Source organism: Micropterus dolomieu, linkage group LG11 (genome assembly GCF_021292245.1).
Source record: "Micropterus dolomieu isolate WLL.071019.BEF.003 ecotype Adirondacks linkage group LG11, ASM2129224v1, whole genome shotgun sequence".
Classification (NCBI taxonomy): Eukaryota; Metazoa; Chordata; class Actinopteri; order Centrarchiformes; family Centrarchidae; genus Micropterus; species Micropterus dolomieu.
In genome coordinates, this window is record NC_060160.1 from 7,123,937 (window position 1) to 7,144,226 (window position 20,290).

The 20,290-nt window shown below is 38.6% G+C and overlaps 1 protein-coding gene across 3 annotated transcripts in view; it reads right to left on the reverse strand.

The window, feature by feature from the left end:
* pacs2 (phosphofurin acidic cluster sorting protein 2) overlaps positions 1–20,290 on the reverse strand; it is a 67,494-nt gene that overhangs the window by 9,526 nt on the left and 37,678 nt on the right. For 2 of the 3 annotated variants that reach the window (XM_046062294.1, XM_046062297.1), the window contains exons 2-19: positions 12,988–13,075; positions 12,328–12,417; positions 11,066–11,191; positions 8,952–9,114; positions 8,591–8,664; positions 8,331–8,411; positions 7,491–7,550; positions 7,195–7,349; positions 6,140–6,230; positions 5,518–5,589; positions 5,003–5,127; positions 4,583–4,715; positions 3,780–3,884; positions 3,411–3,517; positions 3,086–3,240; positions 2,569–2,679; positions 2,380–2,488; positions 1,148–1,180 (exon numbers count right to left, since the gene is read on the reverse strand). In XM_046062294.1, coding sequence (XP_045918250.1) covers positions 1,148–1,180; positions 2,380–2,488; positions 2,569–2,679; positions 3,086–3,240; positions 3,411–3,517; positions 3,780–3,884; positions 4,583–4,715; positions 5,003–5,127; positions 5,518–5,589; positions 6,140–6,230; positions 7,195–7,349; positions 7,491–7,550; positions 8,331–8,411; positions 8,591–8,664; positions 8,952–9,114; positions 11,066–11,191; positions 12,328–12,417; positions 12,988–13,075 — 1,878 coding nt within the window. The remainder of the gene's footprint in view (positions 1–1,147; positions 1,181–2,379; positions 2,489–2,568; positions 2,680–3,085; positions 3,241–3,410; positions 3,518–3,779; positions 3,885–4,582; positions 4,716–5,002; positions 5,128–5,517; positions 5,590–6,139; positions 6,231–7,194; positions 7,350–7,490; positions 7,551–8,330; positions 8,412–8,590; positions 8,665–8,951; positions 9,115–11,065; positions 11,192–12,327; positions 12,418–12,987; positions 13,076–20,290) is intronic. The other variant, XM_046062295.1, reaches the window with a different exon arrangement.

Below are 20,290 nucleotides of genomic sequence, written 5' to 3' on the forward strand. Positions count from 1 at the left end.
ATATATATATATATCTATCTCAACAGGAAAATTTTGTCAGCCAGAAGTCCTGAATCTACATTGATGCCTGACAGTGAAACCAAATTAAAAGCACTCATGTTTAATGTTGAATCGTCTAAAAGGATTGAGCTTTTTGTGACATTTTCTTTATTTATACATTTGTACACAATGATATTGTGCTCTACATTTAAGAAAAGTGTTGCTTCATTAAAAGAAAAAAAACCATTACCACATAAACTTTTCCAAAAAATAAAACATCTAAAAAGTTTGACTTCTTGAGGTCTTTTAGAGAAGCAGAATTCTCCAAAAATTCTCCCAGTCATCCTTTTAATTAAAGGGAAACTTTAATGTTTCTTTTTAGCCTTGGTTCGAGTAGTTACTGTAGCAGTGATGTGACAATTCACCATCCACTACAGCAGTTTCTATGAGAAATGAAAGAACTGAAACCTTTGTGATTTTAAAGTTAAACATTTACTTTGTTAGCGTAGAAAAACTAAAGCTCGAAATAATAATGTGTCTTCGTAACTTGGTTTCATCCATACCTTATCCATATCCATCCATAAAACTCACCAACTCTCTCTCTTTAAGTCATTTAGTAACTTTGTAGTCGTCTAAAACTTTCGACAGTATTCCCACCTCTCTGTCCAGCAGTTATCACAGACATATCTGAGATAACAGCAACCTCTCGAGTTACTTATGGACTCGCCACTACTTTTGAGTCGTGATGTTTAGTCCGAATGCCTACATTTCATGGGAAAGGGTGTTTGTTAAAGGCCACTAAAAATATATATATAAATATAAATATTTTTCAAAAAGCTACCATCCTTATCTAGACATGTAAAGCAAGCAGCAAAGAATTATTTCTAAATATAAACTTGGCGTGGTGCAGCTTTAATTAGTACAAGAATTCACATACTATGTGCTTCTGTTCTTTTCTCTAACTCTGAGCAAGTGAGTCTATATGTTAAATCTTATCTGGTTAGTTTATGACTCAAGCAGTTAATAGGAAAAAAACTTTCTTAGCAGCTGTTAAAGTGGCAAGCTCCATTAAAGAAGGCTGAGAAGGGTCATGGGGAAATGGCTTAACACACAGAAAGCGCACAAATCACCAAGCTACATGAGATACAAACTCAAGTGACCACAATACCTTACTGCAAAATCAAAATGAAAGCTCTTTTTCCTTCAAAGAAAGCAAAGAAAAAATACAACAAAAAGATTTTTAAAAAACAACATGTTATTCACACACAGTGATGGAAAGACAGTGATGTTTAGAAGACAGACTCCTGCATGTCAGACACCGCCACTCCCAACATTAATGAAACCTTGACCTCAATTTATTTTTCAAAAGGGGGTTAAAAACAGACTGTAACAGAACTGTAATGTAATTTGCATACTAATCCAAAATAGATTCATGACTTCCAAGCCAACTATTCTGCCACCAGCAGTTCCATAGCAGTTACATCCGCCATTTTCAAATATTAACTTTAACATAGTTTATGTTTTTCAATTGTTTATGATTTATGTGATTTAGTAGAATATACATTTTTCTGCAATCAGTTTAGTGCTAACAAAGCTAGTAAAGTAAGGTAGCTGTCTCAAGCTAATGTGTTGCTAATACAACTTTCGAATCAACAGGCACAACAGGATACAACAAGCTTAGCTTAGCATAAATAGGGGGAAACAGCACCTCTAATGCTCACTGATTAACATGTTAGATTTCATTTGTTTAATCCATACAAAGTGTAAAAGCAACAATTCGCCTTTTTACGCAGGGTTATGTGCCGGACTATTTCTCAAACTTTTGCTTAAACATTAATGTTCACTGGTGATATTTTGTTTCTTCCTGGCATGATGAACTAATTTAACAGCTAGTCTATGTTTTTGCGAGCCCAGTTTCCCTGTTCCTTTATTTTTTTAATACCCTTCCTCTCATAAACTCTTTTCACAATCGTTTCACAATAGCTTCCAATAAAAACTCATCATTTTTTTGGAAGTGTGTTTAGCTTGCTGTGTGGATGTTCGCAGGGCAAAATATCTATTCTGTGTAATCATAAAATACAATTTATTTTACTTTTTGTTAGTATAAAAATCCAGCTGATAAATGTATTCTGGTTGCAAGCAATATGCAATGATTTTTATACTGTACTGTGTCCTTATAATTTTGCCTGAATTTGTAAATGTCTATAGAGTCAGTCTTTTACAGAACAGTTCAATCCCCTTTTGAAAAACTGCTGAAAGCTCTGCATTAGAAGCATTTGTTAGACGAAACCCTCAGACTTAATACTAAATCCAAATAGCTCTTTAAAAATACATTTACTTCTGTACAGCTCAGTGTGAAATTTCCTCTGGTCTGTTTATTAAATGAGGCTGAAATCCTACCTCTTCTGTTTGTAGGTGAGCATGGCCTCGGCAATGGGGAGCTGGTGAGCTCCGTTAGCTCCCACCATGTACTGAGTTACCCTTGAAACCACATCTGGGTTCTCCTGGGCTGCACAGGACACAGTGATCAATTAATTATCTACTACTGACTGTAGTCAGAAAAAAAGCCAGTAAGACATAAGAGCCCACCAATAACAGGAGCCTCTGGCTTGTGAAACAGTTCCCTCCAAGCAGCATCTTGGAACAAACTGTTGTATCGATAGTCAATAGTGCCGAGATATTTGGAGACTGGATGTGCACCTAAACCGATCAAAAAAAGAAACAACAACAAACAGCTGTAAAGGTGCAGTGCTAAATTATTAAAACTACTGTAAACAAATAAGACCAATACTGAGAGGACTAGAAGCCTCCTCTGGTTTGTTGCCAGCAGGACAATTTGTTGGTTTGCTTTACAGCACAAAGTAGGAGGAAGTTGCTATTCCTCCAATGCAAAATGATCTACAGTTTTAAGAGTTTCTGGTAATGGCAAGTGGTGAAAGGGGTGAAAGAATAACAATAGACAGGCTACCAGAAGTCTATTATCTATTTTCAGAAATTACAGCATGTTCATTTTGTAAGATTTTAATCTGACAATCATATTTTCATGTTTGAACAAGTAGAACACTTATTACAAAAATAACAACAAACATGAGAAAGGGTTACTAACCTAGAGGGATGATAAGGAACCTCATGTAGCCGAGCCAGTCAGGTGTCTTATGGGAAAGGTGGTCTACAAAAAGCCTCAGGACAGCACTGAGGTAGTGCTGTGCTCCAGCCACTGCGATCTTTATAGGGATGGGCGTCTGGGAGTTACAGTTGCAACTAAGAAAGAAAATAAATAGATGGCTTGCAGTTACAAAATTGATACCATAAAATTTGGTAAAGGGAAATATAATATTAATCACCATTTATTTTAACAGTCAATTGTTCAAGTGTGACACAGTGAATATATAATGGCAAAAGACAGACAACCAAGGTTAGCATGTGCTTACAATCTTTGTATGCGGGAGACGATGGTGTTGAATGCAGCTTGGATATCGGCCGTGGTGCAGGTGCAGACCACTGGTAAATGGTGGTTTTGCAGCATATCTGAAAGATACTGAGAAGGGAGGAGAAGAAGAAACAAATACAATTGAAAAGTGTACAACTTCATTACCAGATACTTTTGTTATATAATTTATTACCATCTAATTCATGCTTTTAAAACAATTATTTTCAAGAGTCTGTGTAACATTTTGAGTTGGAGTAAACTTTTTAACATCCATTCACAACTTTCCTAAACATTTTGAAAGGCAAGTATTAAGAAAAATCTAAAAGCAGAGTAGCAGCCATTTTAAGCTTTTTGTCCAGGTATTCATTACCTGGCCCTGCCAGTCTGACGTATTGATGAGAATGATGCTGTCAGGGAGGTGGTTATCAGACACCAGGATGTGGTTTAGTTGGTCATACACTGTCTTTCTCGGGATCTAAACAGAAAATGAGACATTTGGGTTAAAATAAGGATCCATCTTTTTGATTTAGGGACCATAAAATAGGTTTAATAAATTGTCCTCCAGTGACTCTTCCAGATTCAAAACTTTAAAGTGACCAATCTTTAAAGGTTCTGTAAATGAGATTTTGAACATTAATATAGCAGCTAACAACTTTGCTATGTAAAGATAAAGTGGATTAATGGTATCTTGAGCAGAAAATGACGTCACATCCCCTCTCCGACCGTGCATGTGCATTCCTCTCTGTGAAACTGTTGGCTTTGAGGAGAGCGATACAACAACGGCATCTTTTCTCCTCTGACGCCGTGAATTAAGGATTTATTTCAATCAAACCAGAGTTGGTGATTTTTGAAACAGTGGAAAAACTAAGACGGTTTTGGTAACTTTTATTTAGTTTCTGTCCAGTTTGAATGAAGTGTGTTGAACTATGATCTGCGAGGTAAAATATGGGCTGTAGCACCCATTTGTTTTGGTCTAGACATTTAGTGGCAGTGAATGTCACATACAGCTCCTTTAAGACATTGTGGTTGGTCAATGAGAGGCTACACCTGTGATAAAGACTTGTATTTTATGTTGATAAAATCTATTCCATTTACCACTGTAGTAAAGATCTGTTGCACAACAAAACAACTTTCAATACAATATTTATGGATTCTGAAGTTCTCTCCTCCTACCTGTAGGTGGCAGCGTGTGTCCAGGGACCGCTCATTGTCCAGGCTGTTGGCCCTCTCATTCTGCGGCCTGCTGGGCTGGCGCTCCTTCAGCGACGTGCTCCTACCTCGTCTCCCTGCCAACTTCGGTTCCTGCCTGAAATGAAATGAAAACGGCAGAGGAAGTGAGATGGAGGACTGGAGTGCTCGAAGCAGAGGCACTGATTTAATGGTCAACAAAAGGAAGCATAAACCCTGAAAAACCCTGATCAAAAACAGATCCACTATTTTTCCTATTTAAAACACCGTATTCAGAATGTATCATTTTGATAGATCTCTCATGGTGTTTTCTGTGAATTTCCATCATAAAGATTTTTGTCAAACCATCCTGCAGACACATCAATGATTTAAAGAAGTGGATTACTCTTGTTTATGTCTTTCTACCTGTTCGATGAAATGATTAGGGACTCTGTCTTGGTCATTTTTCCACTTGGTGGTAGTCTCTCTAAAAATGTGTCCATGTTGTCCATCTCCAGCTCTGTGGTCGGCGTCACCGCCTCGGGCTGCTCCTGAGGGAAAACAAAAACAGAGAACAACAGAGGAAAACAAAAACAGAGACAGCAACAGCGTTTATGAGTTAAGAGCTGACAGACATGTTTATGCATTTTTCTTTTCAAAACAACACCTTAAATGTCTCATCTGTCCTTAAGAATAGTAGTTGTTATCGATTATGATTTATTGTGATTGTGTCTGGATGTTTATGACTGCCTGTATGTGACTGTGGGACTGCAGCTATAGAGAATACACATTCATATTTTGACTAACTTAACAAACATGCAATTTCTGCATATTTAAAGGCTTAGAAGGCTCATCTTACCATGTTTTTCCTCAAAATATTGACTTGCAATAATAAGACTGTCAGTTACTGATCTCATGCAGCTTTAAGAGTTGATACTCACAAAGGAGACGTTATCAGAAACATTATCATTTGGAAATTTGGCCCCTCCGCACTTGGTTTTATCTGCGTCAATCTGGAATGAGACGGTGAGAAGAACAATAAACACTGCCCGATTTTGAGTCCCGGGAACCTTTATTTCACAGAAAGAATTGTTTCATTCAACATCTCTTGATGGACTGTTGGTTCAACAGAAGCCCTACAGTTTAATAAACAAACTAGTGATCACATTATAACTGGCTTAAACCTGCAGACTGATGGGAAAATCTGAGCTGGGGAAGTGAAATTTTACTCTTCTGTGCTTTAGTGACAGATGCTGGACAATTAACGCGTTTCTGCTCCAGTGGATTTGCTCATCGGCTATCAGTGCAGTTCATTGGTTACTCTAGTCGGCCTCCAGCTGTTTCGCTGTGGTATTAGTAACCCAGTAAATGTACAGGAAGCAGGGGCCTGAGGTAGGCATGTGACCAGGAACACAAAGAAGAAAAAAAAAGCAGCTTTTATTTTAAATTAGTTGAAGTTGCATGTTCAAAATATGCAGCAGGAAAGCTGCATCCCTGCTCAAGTTATTTAGGACTGTTAACATTGTGTTAATCACTGTAATATTACAGTAATGTCAGTCTCACCGGGCTGGGAGGCTCCCTGTGGCTCCGGCTGCTGTGGATGCTGCCGATCTCAGTTTGAGAGCTGGAGAGGGAGAGACCCTCGAAATATGGCCTGAAACACAAGAAACAACATGGACTGAAAACTTGACAATTTGTCTTAATATGACTTATGATTGTTATTGACTGATACAAGGAGTCTCCTTTGGGTCAGTGGGTCTGTCTACATCACAGCGTTTTAAGTACAGTACCATTTAATGAATTTACATGTACAGTGATGGTGTCCTGAACTCAACCACCACCAGTCTTTGACTTTATGCTTTGATTTGCATTTTTTGTGGGTTTGATGCCAACATTTTAAAGAATTCTTTGTCACCATGCATTGTAAATTGATGCAGTCGTATAATGCAGTCTATATTTCTGATAGAATGCCTGCATTAGAAACTGGAGGTGTGCAGTTCGAAAGACTTAAGTCTTTATGAGGGAGAAAGAAAGAATAATACTTCTGAATCGAATTATGGGAAGCGAAATGGAGATTAGCACACACTAGGGATTAAAGGTCAGGATATCTCAGCCTCTTCTGCTGTTTCGATTTTGACCACTTAATTTTATTTAATGAAATGCAATTATAAACTGCTGCAGTAGTCCTTTAAGTTTATATGTATTAATGAAAGGTTCCTATTATGTAAAAGGTGTTTCAGAAAGTTTTCTACCCTGCAAAGAATGAAAACCTAAAGAAAATCCTGAATATATGCATTTTCAAAATTTCATTTCCATAAAATATTAGCAAATATAAAACACACTATTGGCAAAATACAGCTTCAATAACAAGGCCAACATTTATGGCGAAGCAACCTTTGCTTATTTCAGCCTTCAGCCTATGTGCCAGCCTGCTGCAGGGTTTAGAGAACATTAAAGGTCATGGATATTTTCTTAACTTATTTTGTTTTAGAAATTCCAGTCTTGTAACTGAATTCAGACTGAAGCATCATCATAATTATCTGGCCTGCAACCCCCCATGTAAGTCAAGTGTTTCACAATTAAAGGCATACACACTTATTACTGCTGAGAACACTCACTTGAGTTTGGGTTTTGGTGTGCTGAGGACACTGTCGTCGTCATCTAGCTCCGGGCCGCTGTCACTTGGGTTCTCAAATTCTACACTATCCAGGTCCAGATCCTCCTCCTCCACCTCAGGGGGCGGCTCTGCGGGGTCCTGCTCAGAGTCCAGCACCTTCAGTAATACATACAAAGGAACACACACACACACACACACACACACACACACACACATAGACATTACATCTTCAGTAGCTCAGCAGCTCTACAGTAGAATCACAAAAGAAGCAGAGCAACACAAGACAGAAACACCCACCTCATCTGAAACTCTGAACCGCTTCAGGAGAGCCACAACTCGCTGCTTAAAGTTCTGCTGCTAAACATGGGAGAATAAACACAACCACAAGTCAGTCTGTGACCTAGTTCTATTTTACTACAGAGCTCTCAGCAATCCAATACAGCCACTGCTGACAGGAGCTCCTCCATTTTAGTCATTTTACTGGCAGTACATACATTTACAGTGCTAGCTGGGTATTGATTTTGCTGCGTGTGCTCATGTAAATCAATAATCAAGCAACATCATGCCTCATCTGCTTTCTGGGGGTTTTATCTCCTGCTTCTGCTCACTACTCTAGAGTAGAGTACTCTATGAAACCACATCACTCATGAGAAAAAACATATTTAAATAGTCTCATTAATGCTCAATGAAATGTATTTAATATCACTTGACCATCTGAAAATGAATCACATACAATATGAACAAAATTAGTTGTTATTGGAAATAACTGGGGTTTATTTTATGAGCACATACAATTGCAGTACACAGAAATGCATGCTAATAGAATAAAAACTATTGTTTACCAAATGTAACTTCATCTCAAAATAATAATTTAATATTTTTGAAAATGTGCTTATTTGCTTTTCTTGTTGAGAATTAGATGAAGTTCAAAATCACTCTCATGCCTGTGTATTAAATATGGTGCCACAGCCAGCAGCAGATTAGCTTAGATCAGCATAAAGACTGAAAGCATGGGAAACAGTTAACCTGGTTCTGATGTATGTTTCACTGTTAGGGCTGCTTAAACTAAACTTCAATGCATTTTTTTGTAGAGTACTTAAGTTGGGCCCCCTTTAATCCCCGGTTCATGTCTCTTACTCTGGTGATGGAGGGGGTCCTTACAATGGACCTCCTCTGCTTCTTTGGCTTCCTCACATCGTACTCATCATCCTCGAGATCCTGAAAACAAGACGCAATGAAGACGAAGCCTTGTTGAATGAAATCGTTATGTTTTGAAGTTGTCCTACGCAAATAATGCAGAACAAGTACAGATATTTTATTCCAACCTCATGCCCCAACAAAGGGCTTAATTATTAACCAACTAAAGACGGTTTGCATTGATTTCCAAGCCAACTCACCTGTCCCTGTACAGCATCATCGCTGGCCTCCTGCTCTGAGGAGAAGCTCTCATATTCTTCCTCTGAGTAGTTATCTAAAGGAGAGGTATGGAGATTTTGGAGTGTAGGAGATGCCTCATACATATTTCAGTGACCCTTTTAAATCTGACATGCAGCCAGGCTCTTAATATACTGATGCAGAGTACACAGCAAGATGAATGCTACCTGAATATCATCACTTTCTGCACGATTAGAGAGAAAAAAAGCACCATGAACCCTGTGATCCCTGCTTTGTTTAGCCCATCGACCATATTAGGTGATTATGATGGCTTCATGCTGTTTTAACCTCAGAACACCGGGGGTAATGAGAGGAAAAGTGTACCAGAACATTTGATCTTCTGTCCTCCCTGCAGGGCTGCCTCCTCGTGGTCTATTGGCTGACTGGACAGGGAAAAGATCCAGATCTCTGCCACCTTCCCCAGCATCTCTTTCTGGTTGCTGCAGAGAGGCAGAACCTGGCCTCCCTCTGTAGGGTGCTGCATCACCTGGGAGGGGTGACAGAAAAGAGAGCAGAGGCTCAACATAAGAAAAAATATAGTGAAATGTTTCACTTCAGTTAGATTGAGTGATCTGGGCTCATTTCTTAGTTTCTTTATTCTTCCTATCCCAGTATTGTCCAACACAAGAAATATCCATCCTTTTAGAAACATTAAGAGAAACATTAATGTTGCATTTTTTTAGAGATATAAATTCCTTCACGTGTAGAAAACTGTAAAAGTCATAGCTATATTTATTAAAATGAATAGTTTAGACATTTTAGGTAATCAGATTTGCTTTCTTGCTGAGTGTTAGATGATAACACTCTCCGGTCTGTAAGGGGGCATGGATGTCAAGCAAACCTAAATTTGCATGAATAAGATATAAGAAGGCCTCAGATTTTGCTAACCTGAATCCTTTGTTTTATTTCAATCGACCGTGTTGTTTAGGATTTATAAAAATTAAATCCACTTTTGCTGTACATAATCTGCTGGTAGCCTGACAACCTCACAATGGCAACAAGACTCCAGGAAGTCACCGCTCCCGGCCAGGAAATAGTACAGTATACTTAACCCCTTGTAAAAATCTGTTCTTTTTTTTTTTTACGGATTAAAGAAATGAGATATAACATGTGAATCGATCAGCTTTAGAAGTGTTGTTTGACAAGTGCTATAATTTACTACCTTTGGACGTTGCCAGGTGAGCTGCTTGCCGTGTTTCCACTATTTATGGTAAACTAAGCTTAGCGGCCACAGACTCCAGTTTTATTTTTATTATGATAGTGAGATATGAGAGCGCTAGTCTACTAATCTTCACAACCTACTCTTGGCAAGGAGGCTCTTTTGTTTCCCAACATGTTGAACTATTTCTTAAACATTGCATTGTGAATTAAAGTGTGAGAGATTGAACTCCCAACAAGGAAAAATCTTAGTTTCCTATTTTTGTCATTCATCGCCCACAAACCCATAATTCACAGCTGGGGGCTGCAGTTTAACCACCCACGGTTTCCTGCTGTGTGAAACTGAAGCAGCTGAGGGTTAGGGTTGAGTGCCTTGCTCAATAGCATCTAAATAGTATTTACTGAGTAAGAGATGGATGTATATTACCAGACACTCAAGAGATTCAAACTCATCACAAACCCAGGTCACTTCAGATCAGTGCCGCCCCAAATATGGAGGAGTCTCTCTGCATAGTCCAGCGAGACTATTTCGGCCCATGGCAACTTGCACTGTATCTTGTGTGCTATGTTTCGTCAGAGTTCATTTGTATCCCTGAGTTGAAAAAGCAAGAACTATTTCTTTCTTCTGGCTAAGTACAACTTTGTTTCTGCTATTTTTTTTTCCAGGCGCCAAAATGTCTTCTCTCAGCTGCTGTGATGTGACCTTAATAAGCTCCACTGAGCTTTGTCAGCCATGTGGGAACTGCTTAGTGAGCATCATCTGCACTGAAAAATACTAAGCTGTTCATTGTTACTTATTCATGTATTCTTGGTTGTCTTAAAACACATGAAACAATTTGTCCATTTTGTGAGATAACTTGAGTTTTTCTCTCTTGTTTTAAACAAGGGAGAACAAAGCAGGTTTATAATGAAAATCTTACGTCTTTCAAAGACAAAAGTATTTTCAGACTAATTAGAGGGAAAAATGACTTATTTATTATTATAAGACAGCTTTTCTTGTTCTGTGTGATTCAAAGAGCCAGCAGTTATAGTCTAAGAGGCAACGCCAAACCCCAGGAGAAGATGAGGGGGACACATGCTTCTAGTCCACCTTTTCTCATTATATTCTCACACTGGTCCTGACACTAACAGCCTGTTAGAGCTCCTGCACCTCTCTGCTCCTGCCTGTCCTGAGAATGAATGGAAGAAAGCTATGACCTTGTTATCCTTTAAATACTGCACACAGTAACAAACCAAACACAACATGAATGCAGGTTTGTTGTGGCACGGTTATACTATACCTCGGCCATATCGATAGATCCCACTGCAAGAGTCTTGTACCCCAAGATAGTTCGGTTCTTGTATCTCTTCCGCCTTTGCAGCATGATCTGCAGCTTGTTTCCTTCTCGTTTTAAGAAGTGAGGGTACTGAAGGGGAGCGAACAAGAAAAAGTACAAATTACTTGCTTAGAATTAAGCTGGTAGCTTAAATGGTTAGGTTGATGATGGTCTATATTTCTCTTATTGTCAACAAATCCATAAAAATACCAAAACCAGCAATGAATTTACCCTTTTACAAGAATTGTGTGCATATCCAAAGCCTGATACATCTTGTTCCTCTGTGCCAGTGAGCTCCACTGTTGTCCAAAAACTATTACAGACACACTGTCCTGCTACTGTAAATACCCACTAGAGCACCAAATCAGCAGCTAAAAATAGTTCTAGACAAATAGAATATTTACTCCTATTTGAGTAATTTTTAAAGCCCTACTTATGATGACAACACACAAAAACTCAGCTGATCTGCTCCTTCAGAACTGTGTAGGGGTGTTTTTTTATCTGTTTTACTGACAACATTTGCAAACAACCCATGTTTATTGATTTAATGATTTAAATATACCTTATTATGTTACATCATCTTTTTCAAATTGAGCCATGCCCACTTCAAACTAGTGAAAAGAGCAAAGACACAAGCACAAATACAAAAATCTCTCATGTGCAATAACCAAAACTGTTACAGTGCCCAGCTGTTTTAGGTAATTCATTAACTTTCTTTAAAGTTGAATGCATATTTGTGAATCATTTTATAAGTTTTACATCTTCAGCAGGAACGAGGGAAAGCACTGAGACAAGGACCAGCACATTGTTGGTTTTGTTCTTTTCATGATTTCTGGACAATAATAAAAAATATCGAATATTGTCGGCCTTATCCTTTAATCATCTAACAATACTCCTTTGTGCACAACACAAAAGAGATCCATCTCCATACAGTATTTCCGCAATATAGAAAAGAGAGCTTCATATGTCATTGAAATCTAATAGTAAGTCCGAACAGTTGCCATGGCAACAAGTGTAATAAAACTCATCCCACACATACTTAACCCTGAAAAAGCTCACTTTAATAAAAAGAAAAACAGCAAATATAATGTATATATAAATAATATATGTAATAATATACAAATATATGTAAGAAAAAATCTAAAATGATTCTTAAATGGCTGATTTGGCAGCCTGCAATGTTAATTTTTTACCAAACAGCAGCATGGTGATTTTTTTTTTTTTACCTGCAATGAAAAGGTGAGAGCCAGATCGGTCTCCACAGACCCACTGGGTGGCAGCACTATCTCATGGGACCTCAAGATCCGTTTGGAGCCCTGTAAAGAAAATTGGTTGATGTTTACTTTAGTTGGATCTCTTTCCCTGGAAATATTCTGCATCTCCGCTGTTGATATTCACTCTGCTGAAACAGGATTCAATAAGTTTTAACACCACACTAGTATTTTTGCATTTGTTGGAACATTCACTACTAATCTCATGTAATTGACAATGTATTAAAATTTTAAAATGCAAATTAAATTACTTTAAAGTACATGTTTGAATGACTTTTTCCCTATTTCCTGCTCAGCAACTGGTTTAATTAATTGTCAAAGCTGGGAATACCTTTGAAAAAAATAGAACCAGATATGATGATTTAATCAATTCTACTGGGTCTCAACCGAGTCTCTTACGATGTAAGGTGGGAAAAAAAAGAAAGATCAATGAAATATAGGTTAAAAAATGGTCCATAGTAACATAAACGACTTATTTTTCACTTCATCAGAGAGAGAGATATACATAAACAAAGATACATAAACAAGTAGACATATTGTATTTGTTTGTGTTTGTTTGTGTGGGCAGCAGGTCTGTACATGCTCGCTCTGTTGTGTCCTGTTTATACAGCATACCTGGATTTTAACCGCTATGACCACAGAGATCAGCTCTTTATCAAGTTCTCTCATCACAACCAGCTTCTTCAGAGTCAGACTGCACAATCTGAGGAGCGGGAGATGTAGAAAGAGAATGAGAGAATTTTTTTGTTAGTTTAGCACCGCTGGTCTTTCTTGATATGATACACGAACAGATGAGTCACTCACCAAACAGATTGGGTATTTATTAAACAGTTTACAACAAAGCAAAACACATACTGTATGTCAGGAAACACAGCGTCAGTCAATCAGCTGGTTTAACGAATCTGTGCTGGTGTGATAATTTCTCTAATGCGTTTTCACACACTCACAGAAGGTGTTAACTTGATGCTCTCATACAGAGTAGATAAAAATGTGCGAGTTCCGAGGTTAACTTGAACCGACCAATACATTAGCTTGGATGATAATGTTGCCAGATTTAAGATTTTATCACAGATTTATCTAAATGTGTGGCTATGTAGGTAATACACAAATGCCAAAAGTCAGTTTGAGGTCATTTAAAAACAGTGGCTTGTCCACAAGAGAGAAATTTATTTAACCATTAAATGTCCTGCTCAGTTGCTAAATCTGTACCCAAACAGAAATACTCCCTGTTAAACCATACAGAGTGCACAGATGAAACAAAAGATATATAAAGTATTTAATTGGTGAAATTAAAAAAGGTACTAGTAGGTGGATTTGGCTCTGGACAGAGCCAGGCTTCATACCTGTGTGAAATAAATATATATGTTCCTAGTAGTTTTAAACCTGTGTCCCTTTGTTAATTGTTTGTTTTTCTCTTGTTATGTGCCAAAGAAAATAATTTTAAAGTATTCTTATATAAAAAGTCCACTTTTTTACTTTTATTAAACACAATGTATCCAGTTAACCCCACACATTATGTAAAACTGAACTTGATTGTTCACTCGTGGGTTGGAGTAGCTAGCACAGTGATATCATAGCAGGAGGTATGTCTTTGGATCTCAGTCAGAAAATACTTTGTTTACATCAAAGTAAAAGTCAAATTAACTTATTTCTTCCTCTCCTCCATCTACTGCATTTACTTCCTCATAAAATATTTGCAAAGCAGATTTTTTCATTTTAAATCTGCATTATTTACAAGCAAACAGTCTTGTTCTTCACTGCCATTGCTGGTGTACTGCAGCATAGATCGGAGGTATAGTGTGAAACTCTTGAACGTGTATTGATTCACTGGCGCGCATGTGCGGATCCACTTGAGAAAAAAACTGATGCATAGCGCTCCTACAGGTTAAAAACTGCGTTAAAAGTTCCTTTAAATAACAAATATTAGCCAAATACAATCAGATTTTTTAAATCTCAAACATTGATATCAGTATCAGCCTCAGAAGTCTGTTCTTCTTCTGGATATAATTTATATTACAAAAAAATGTAATCAAACATGACCATTAGGGCAGCCATCTGCTGCCTCAACCTTATCTAAAAATAATTTTATACTCATCAGTGAAAAGCAAAAAACTGGTCATCAGAGTGATGAGGGAAGAACTGTCTAAAGACCAAAGAGTTTCAGAATTCCTGCACTTGTTAGTTAGCGGCAGGCTGAGCTAAATCCACTTTTACTTGTAGACGAGCCTCTGCCAGGCGGGGCAGCCAGGGTGGCATTGTTAGGGCAGTGTGTGTGGGGGGGGTGTAGATGTGTGTTGGCTTTAACAAGCCTGTCACGATTTTTGAGACACTTCCTCACAAGACAGTGAGAAGAGAAGTTTTTTTTCAAAAGGAGCTTTTCTTTTGAGGCACTCTTTGGTTCCTTTGACTGAATCATACAGAAGAGCTGCTCTGAACAGGCTGGCTGGTCACAATCTGGAGGCCTATTCTCACCAGCCATTTATCATCTGGCTCTCCTTTTTACTGCAAAATTAAACAGTGTTCAACAGTGCTGTTGGTTAGAGTGACATCACTCCTAAATTATTCGGAGGTATAAGAACACAGCATTGAATGTCGTTCAGCTGCAGGCATGGCTATTCAACAAGGATCATTGCTACGCTGAGTAAAACATGTGGAAATGCACTCTGGATGAGTGTAAAAAGCCCAAGGAGGCAACATTAATAAACCAATATTCACTGTCATTTAGTTTAAGGGCTGAGGAGTTGACCTTGGATGTAATCTAACTCCTCTCCAACTCTCCTATTTTGAGAACTGAAAGCAAATCACTGACGGATAGGTGAGGCACCAAACAAAAGAAAACAGCAGCGCTAAATAGTCCAGGTCTTTCAAATTCACACAGTGTGTCGAGTGACATAACGTTGTGTCTCTGCTGCAGAGGGGTATCAATCAGCGCTGGGAGAAAGGAAAACATTGAGATGGAGAGAGAAGAAGCGATGACAATGGCAGGTTTGAAGAAGCCCCCAGCAGGCTGAATGAAGACCTTTCTCTTCTTCAGCTGAGACACGGCCCAAGAAATCCCAGGCACAATGGACACAAGCCAATGAAGGCGCACATTGTCTTCAGCCTGCGCTTACACAGAGACAATACGCAGCATTCTTGTACTTCTGTTTTGTATTCTACCCTGTTAACCATTGGTTCCAAGCCCACACCACCATCTATTTCAGTTATGCTAGGTGGCTGGATGTTGGTTTGCGTAGGCAGAGACAGCCAAATGAAATCTGCCGCACAGACTGCACTGTTAAAAAGTCAAATTTAGCTTTTGGATATTTTGTTTTTATCTCTCACAGTGGGATTAACATGAAGCAGGAGCTCTGAGCTAATGTGCCCAAAAGGAACAGCACTGAAATGCTAATGAAACGCCACTTACTTTGTAAGAGGATCTGTGCTGACCCATTTCTCTTTGTTTGGTAACCTAAAGTTTTGACAATTAGAGATGAGTGCAACTTAAAGTGGAGGTATTTTCTGATTTGTGTGGACACATTAGGGACATTTTCCCACCACAGGTTGTTCCATACCAGAGCTCCATACCAACTTCTACCGAAAAAGGTTTTTTGGAGTGAATGAACATAATGGGAACATTTGTTATGAACAACTGCGCTAATTAGCAGGATTGTTGTCCTCCGTTTGATGACAGGCCATATCAGAAATTGTTAGTTGTCTTACATTGTCTGAAACCAACTTTTCAGCTGCGGCATCAGGGTGGCTGTGTCCATCAATATTTCTAACTTTCTGAAACATGATTGACCATGTGAAAGTAGACCTTCTCCCTCAAGCTTTTTTCATTCTCCACACAATTATTACACGGGTATGACACCATGAACGCCTTGAAGGAGAGATTGTCCAAAAGTATAAACACTATGTTGTGTATATAAACACTTTACATGTGTTCGGACTCCAGAGACACTTTACACATATGTGCCTGAATTGCATATCTGATTGCATCTTTCCCATCTTTCTCATGCCAAATGCAAATTGAGGGAGGACCTATCTTAATGCAGAGGGTGATGTTGTGGTATCACACCTGAATCTGTTTGGTAACGGCGAGCCGAAGAATAAGTTGTGCTAAAAACTGTTCAGCTTGAGGGCCAATATCTATCCTTCAGCAACCACAAATACATGGATGACATGCTTGGATGGGATATGTCAAAACAAAAGTTTTGTTTGCTGTCATGGGCTTTCACTGCTCTCTCTGCCACACAGATCAGTCGGTGGTTGTACTGAGCAGGGATGATATACACACTACACATTACGCCTTCTGTATGCCTGCCTGTATGACAACCTACTGACATATTTACACTTGGTAAGAATAAAGATTACATAACTATCACTCATGAGGAATGAAGTCTAAATTGGTTTAAAAAGACAACATCTTTCTGTTATTACAACAGATTCAAACTCTGAACTGTGGTCACATAAAACTTTCATCATAACTTTATCTCATCAAAAAGTTGGTGAAGCAGAGAGTATCAGCTTCAACAGTGATTTTGTAGCCTGGAAGGTCTCTCTGTTCCTTCTTTGAAAGGATGAATGACATGTCAGAACAACAGAGTCAAGGTCTGAGGGGTCACTCACCAGATGATACCTTTTTAACTCTGAACTGAAGTTGAGAACAGACTCACTGTCACCAGCTAATGCATTTGTATACCAAGCCTATGTCTGTGTTCATGGACACACACATAACACACGGAAAAGCACACAGCTTCAGTTTTGGCGCTGCAGCTAAGAAACCTGTTCCCTGTTCTGTCCCCAGAGGGGCTCTGGTCTACTGAAACACACAGCCTGTCGCCTGTAGCGTGGCCCTGCCAAATCCTGGTCCAGTGACCAGCTCAGCGCAGATGCTCTGGCAAAGGCCGAGGGGAGGACCGGCAGGCCTAGCATGGTGCTGTGATCGCAAAATCACTCCCAAGAACAACAAATCAAAAGGAATTTGTTTTGTTGTCACTGATGCAGAGACGAGTCAACACCGTGCTGAATGTAAATACACACACCAAAGGTTAACATGTTTAGATTCTGCTACACTAATCGTTAATCTTTTTTTTTAATCCCCAAACCTGCTTTTTTAAACAAGAGCGAGTATGCAGCCTTTGTGAGGCTGGGATGTTCATTGTTAAGAAAACCAAATGGTAAGATAGAGACAAGAAAGTTGATGCTACATAATGTTGCTACATTCATAATACAAGTTTTATTTACTCAAGTGCTGCACTCAAGTACAATTTTGAGGCATCGTTTTCATTTTATGCATCTTTATACTATTCCACCCAACTGAGAGAAATATTGTATTTTTTACTCCACTACATTTATTTAATGTTTGGTCAAATGCCACTAATACTAAATGTACAGCTACTGCTGTATTTACTGCTACTAGTGCTACTTGTCAGACTACTATCTGCTCCTGCTTCTTTTACTACTAAAACGTCTATTATTCTTACTACTAATTCTACTGATACTGTTAATTCTATATTATATATAAGTATATTATATATCAGTAAAGTCAACTTCCCATTATTTATAGAGACATCACATAGAGACAAATAACACATCAGCCTCAAAGGACACAATGTGTTTCTGATGTTAGCAGTCATTGTGAAGTAAATGTGAAAACAGTAGTGGTTTGTATGTGAACCTCATGGTGGCACTAGATTAAAAGTCAGAAGGTTTCATACTCTGAAGTACCATGAATGTCTGTACAAAGTTTCATGACAATCCATATATTTCAGCCTGGACTAACATAACCACCCCTGAAGCAAAACATTTTACCTTTAACATGTAGTCTACACTAAACAGACAAAGAAAAGACTGGGAGGGGAAGAAAGGTCGAGGGCTAAATCAAACCCAAAGTAATGAAGGTTCAGATCACATGTACAGCAGACAAGAGCTGCTTTGACAATGAAAAATGACTCATGATTGTATCTCTGGATATTCATCTCTTGATTTGCAACAGTTAGCAGATATTTTAAAAGAACATTTAAAGATTTGGCTGAAAAAAAGACAAGACCAGGAGAGAGGGGACGGTGCAAACTTGGGTGTCTCTTACAAGAGATGAAACCCTACACCTGACCCTAACCATGAGAACTGCAAGTCATTGATTTGTTTGTGTCTTGACATGCTGACACAAGAAGAACACAGATACTCACAGTATATTTCAAGACCGACAAGCCCTCAAAACTGTTGGACTTAATGAAGCTGTACTTTTTCCGGGTACAAAATAAAAAGGAAAAAGACCACATTGTATTCTGAATTCATTAACACAAACAGATAACTTGTGACTGACGTCTTAAATTTTTAATTTAAAGTATAATGTAAATGCAATTACATGTTAACCTACTACAATCTAGAATTTATTCATTAGGGATCATTTAAAATTGTTTAAAATCAACTACACTACAAATAAATATGTTAACAAATCCTAACATACAGAGCGAGAGAGTGGCATAAGACAAGTCAGAGAGCGACTGGAGACGTCGAATGTGTGGAGGTCGGATAACATCAACACCCAAGGTTCAGTTTCAACTCCTGGGTTTGCTGCTTCTGTTAATAGAGAGAGTTGGGCAACTATCCACTGGGAGCCCTGCTGCACCGAGCAGCTAGCTGCATCGATAATGAGATTTCCATATTTCACACTGCCGCTTCCTGCTCTTCTGCCCCGGACCTCACCCCACACACACAGAGGCACTTAAAATAGATGCTTGAACACGACTTAAGAATTTAGCTAATAGTGTATCAGATATCAAAAGAGGAGCCATCTTAGGGCTTCCATTTGGTATTCCACCCTAAAACAGACCAATGTATTTATTGTATACAAGTGAATTCTAGTTATGCATCAAATTTCAGGACTTTTCAGCTAAAAAGCCCTTTAAAATACCAAAAAGCATGAAGAAGGAAAGGACGTGACAGAAAAATAAGTCTGCTTTTCTGAACAGATGATACTGTATAAGGATTTCATCCAACAGCAGCTATACTGTATGTAGTTTATGTACAGATTGACTGTGAGACTTAGAGCATATGGCAAATGATAAACTGAAGGATTTACCATTTCTCTTCATTCTTTTTGATTACATCTCACAGCCAAGCTACAGACTGAGCTGTAACTTTAAATAACCCTTTTGAACTCTCTCTCTATTGCACTGTAATAGGATCCCCCGTGCTGTTTCAGTTCCAGGCACAATGTATGGTAAAACTGCCATTCAGTGGTAAAAAACAAAGCATTCCATGTCATCATAAGAGACAGGACCTTGCATGCTTTTTGATACCTTCAATCTCTGAAAGAAAATCCAATTTCTGAATGTGCTGAATTGAAATTGGATTCAGGCCAGCCTTGCAATGTTCAGCAACACTTCATGGCTGAGCAGAAAGAAGAAAATCATTTCAGAGCACTACAAAGCACAGTAGTGCTCTGCTGACCTCCACTCCACACTTGCATAAACCTCAGTCTGTCTAGGCTGGCACAGCATCACAATTTACTGCACCATCTTTTTCTGCCAATTCACTGTTACTCTCTAGTCCTGGACATGAAATCTTATCTGGACTTGTTCATTACTGTGTAAAAAACAAAAAAACATCTGTCAGTATTTCCCAAGAGTCAGAATTCCTCAGTATTTGTCATGTCCACTGTTTGCGCTGTCTGGCATCAATTGTTCTGGTTTATCATTCCAGCTCTCTTTCAAAGCATCTCAGGCAGTCCTGTGACAATACAGTATGTTTGGCCTTTTGCTTTTTAAAACATTCCCCAATATGCTCAGTGGTCTGGTGACTGTGGCGACAAATCCACATGTCACTATACCACTCACTGGTCTTTCCTAGACTACACACGGCTTCATTTCATGTTTGGGATTGTTTTCCTGCTACAAAAATAATACTTCCCCCACAACTACAATGACTT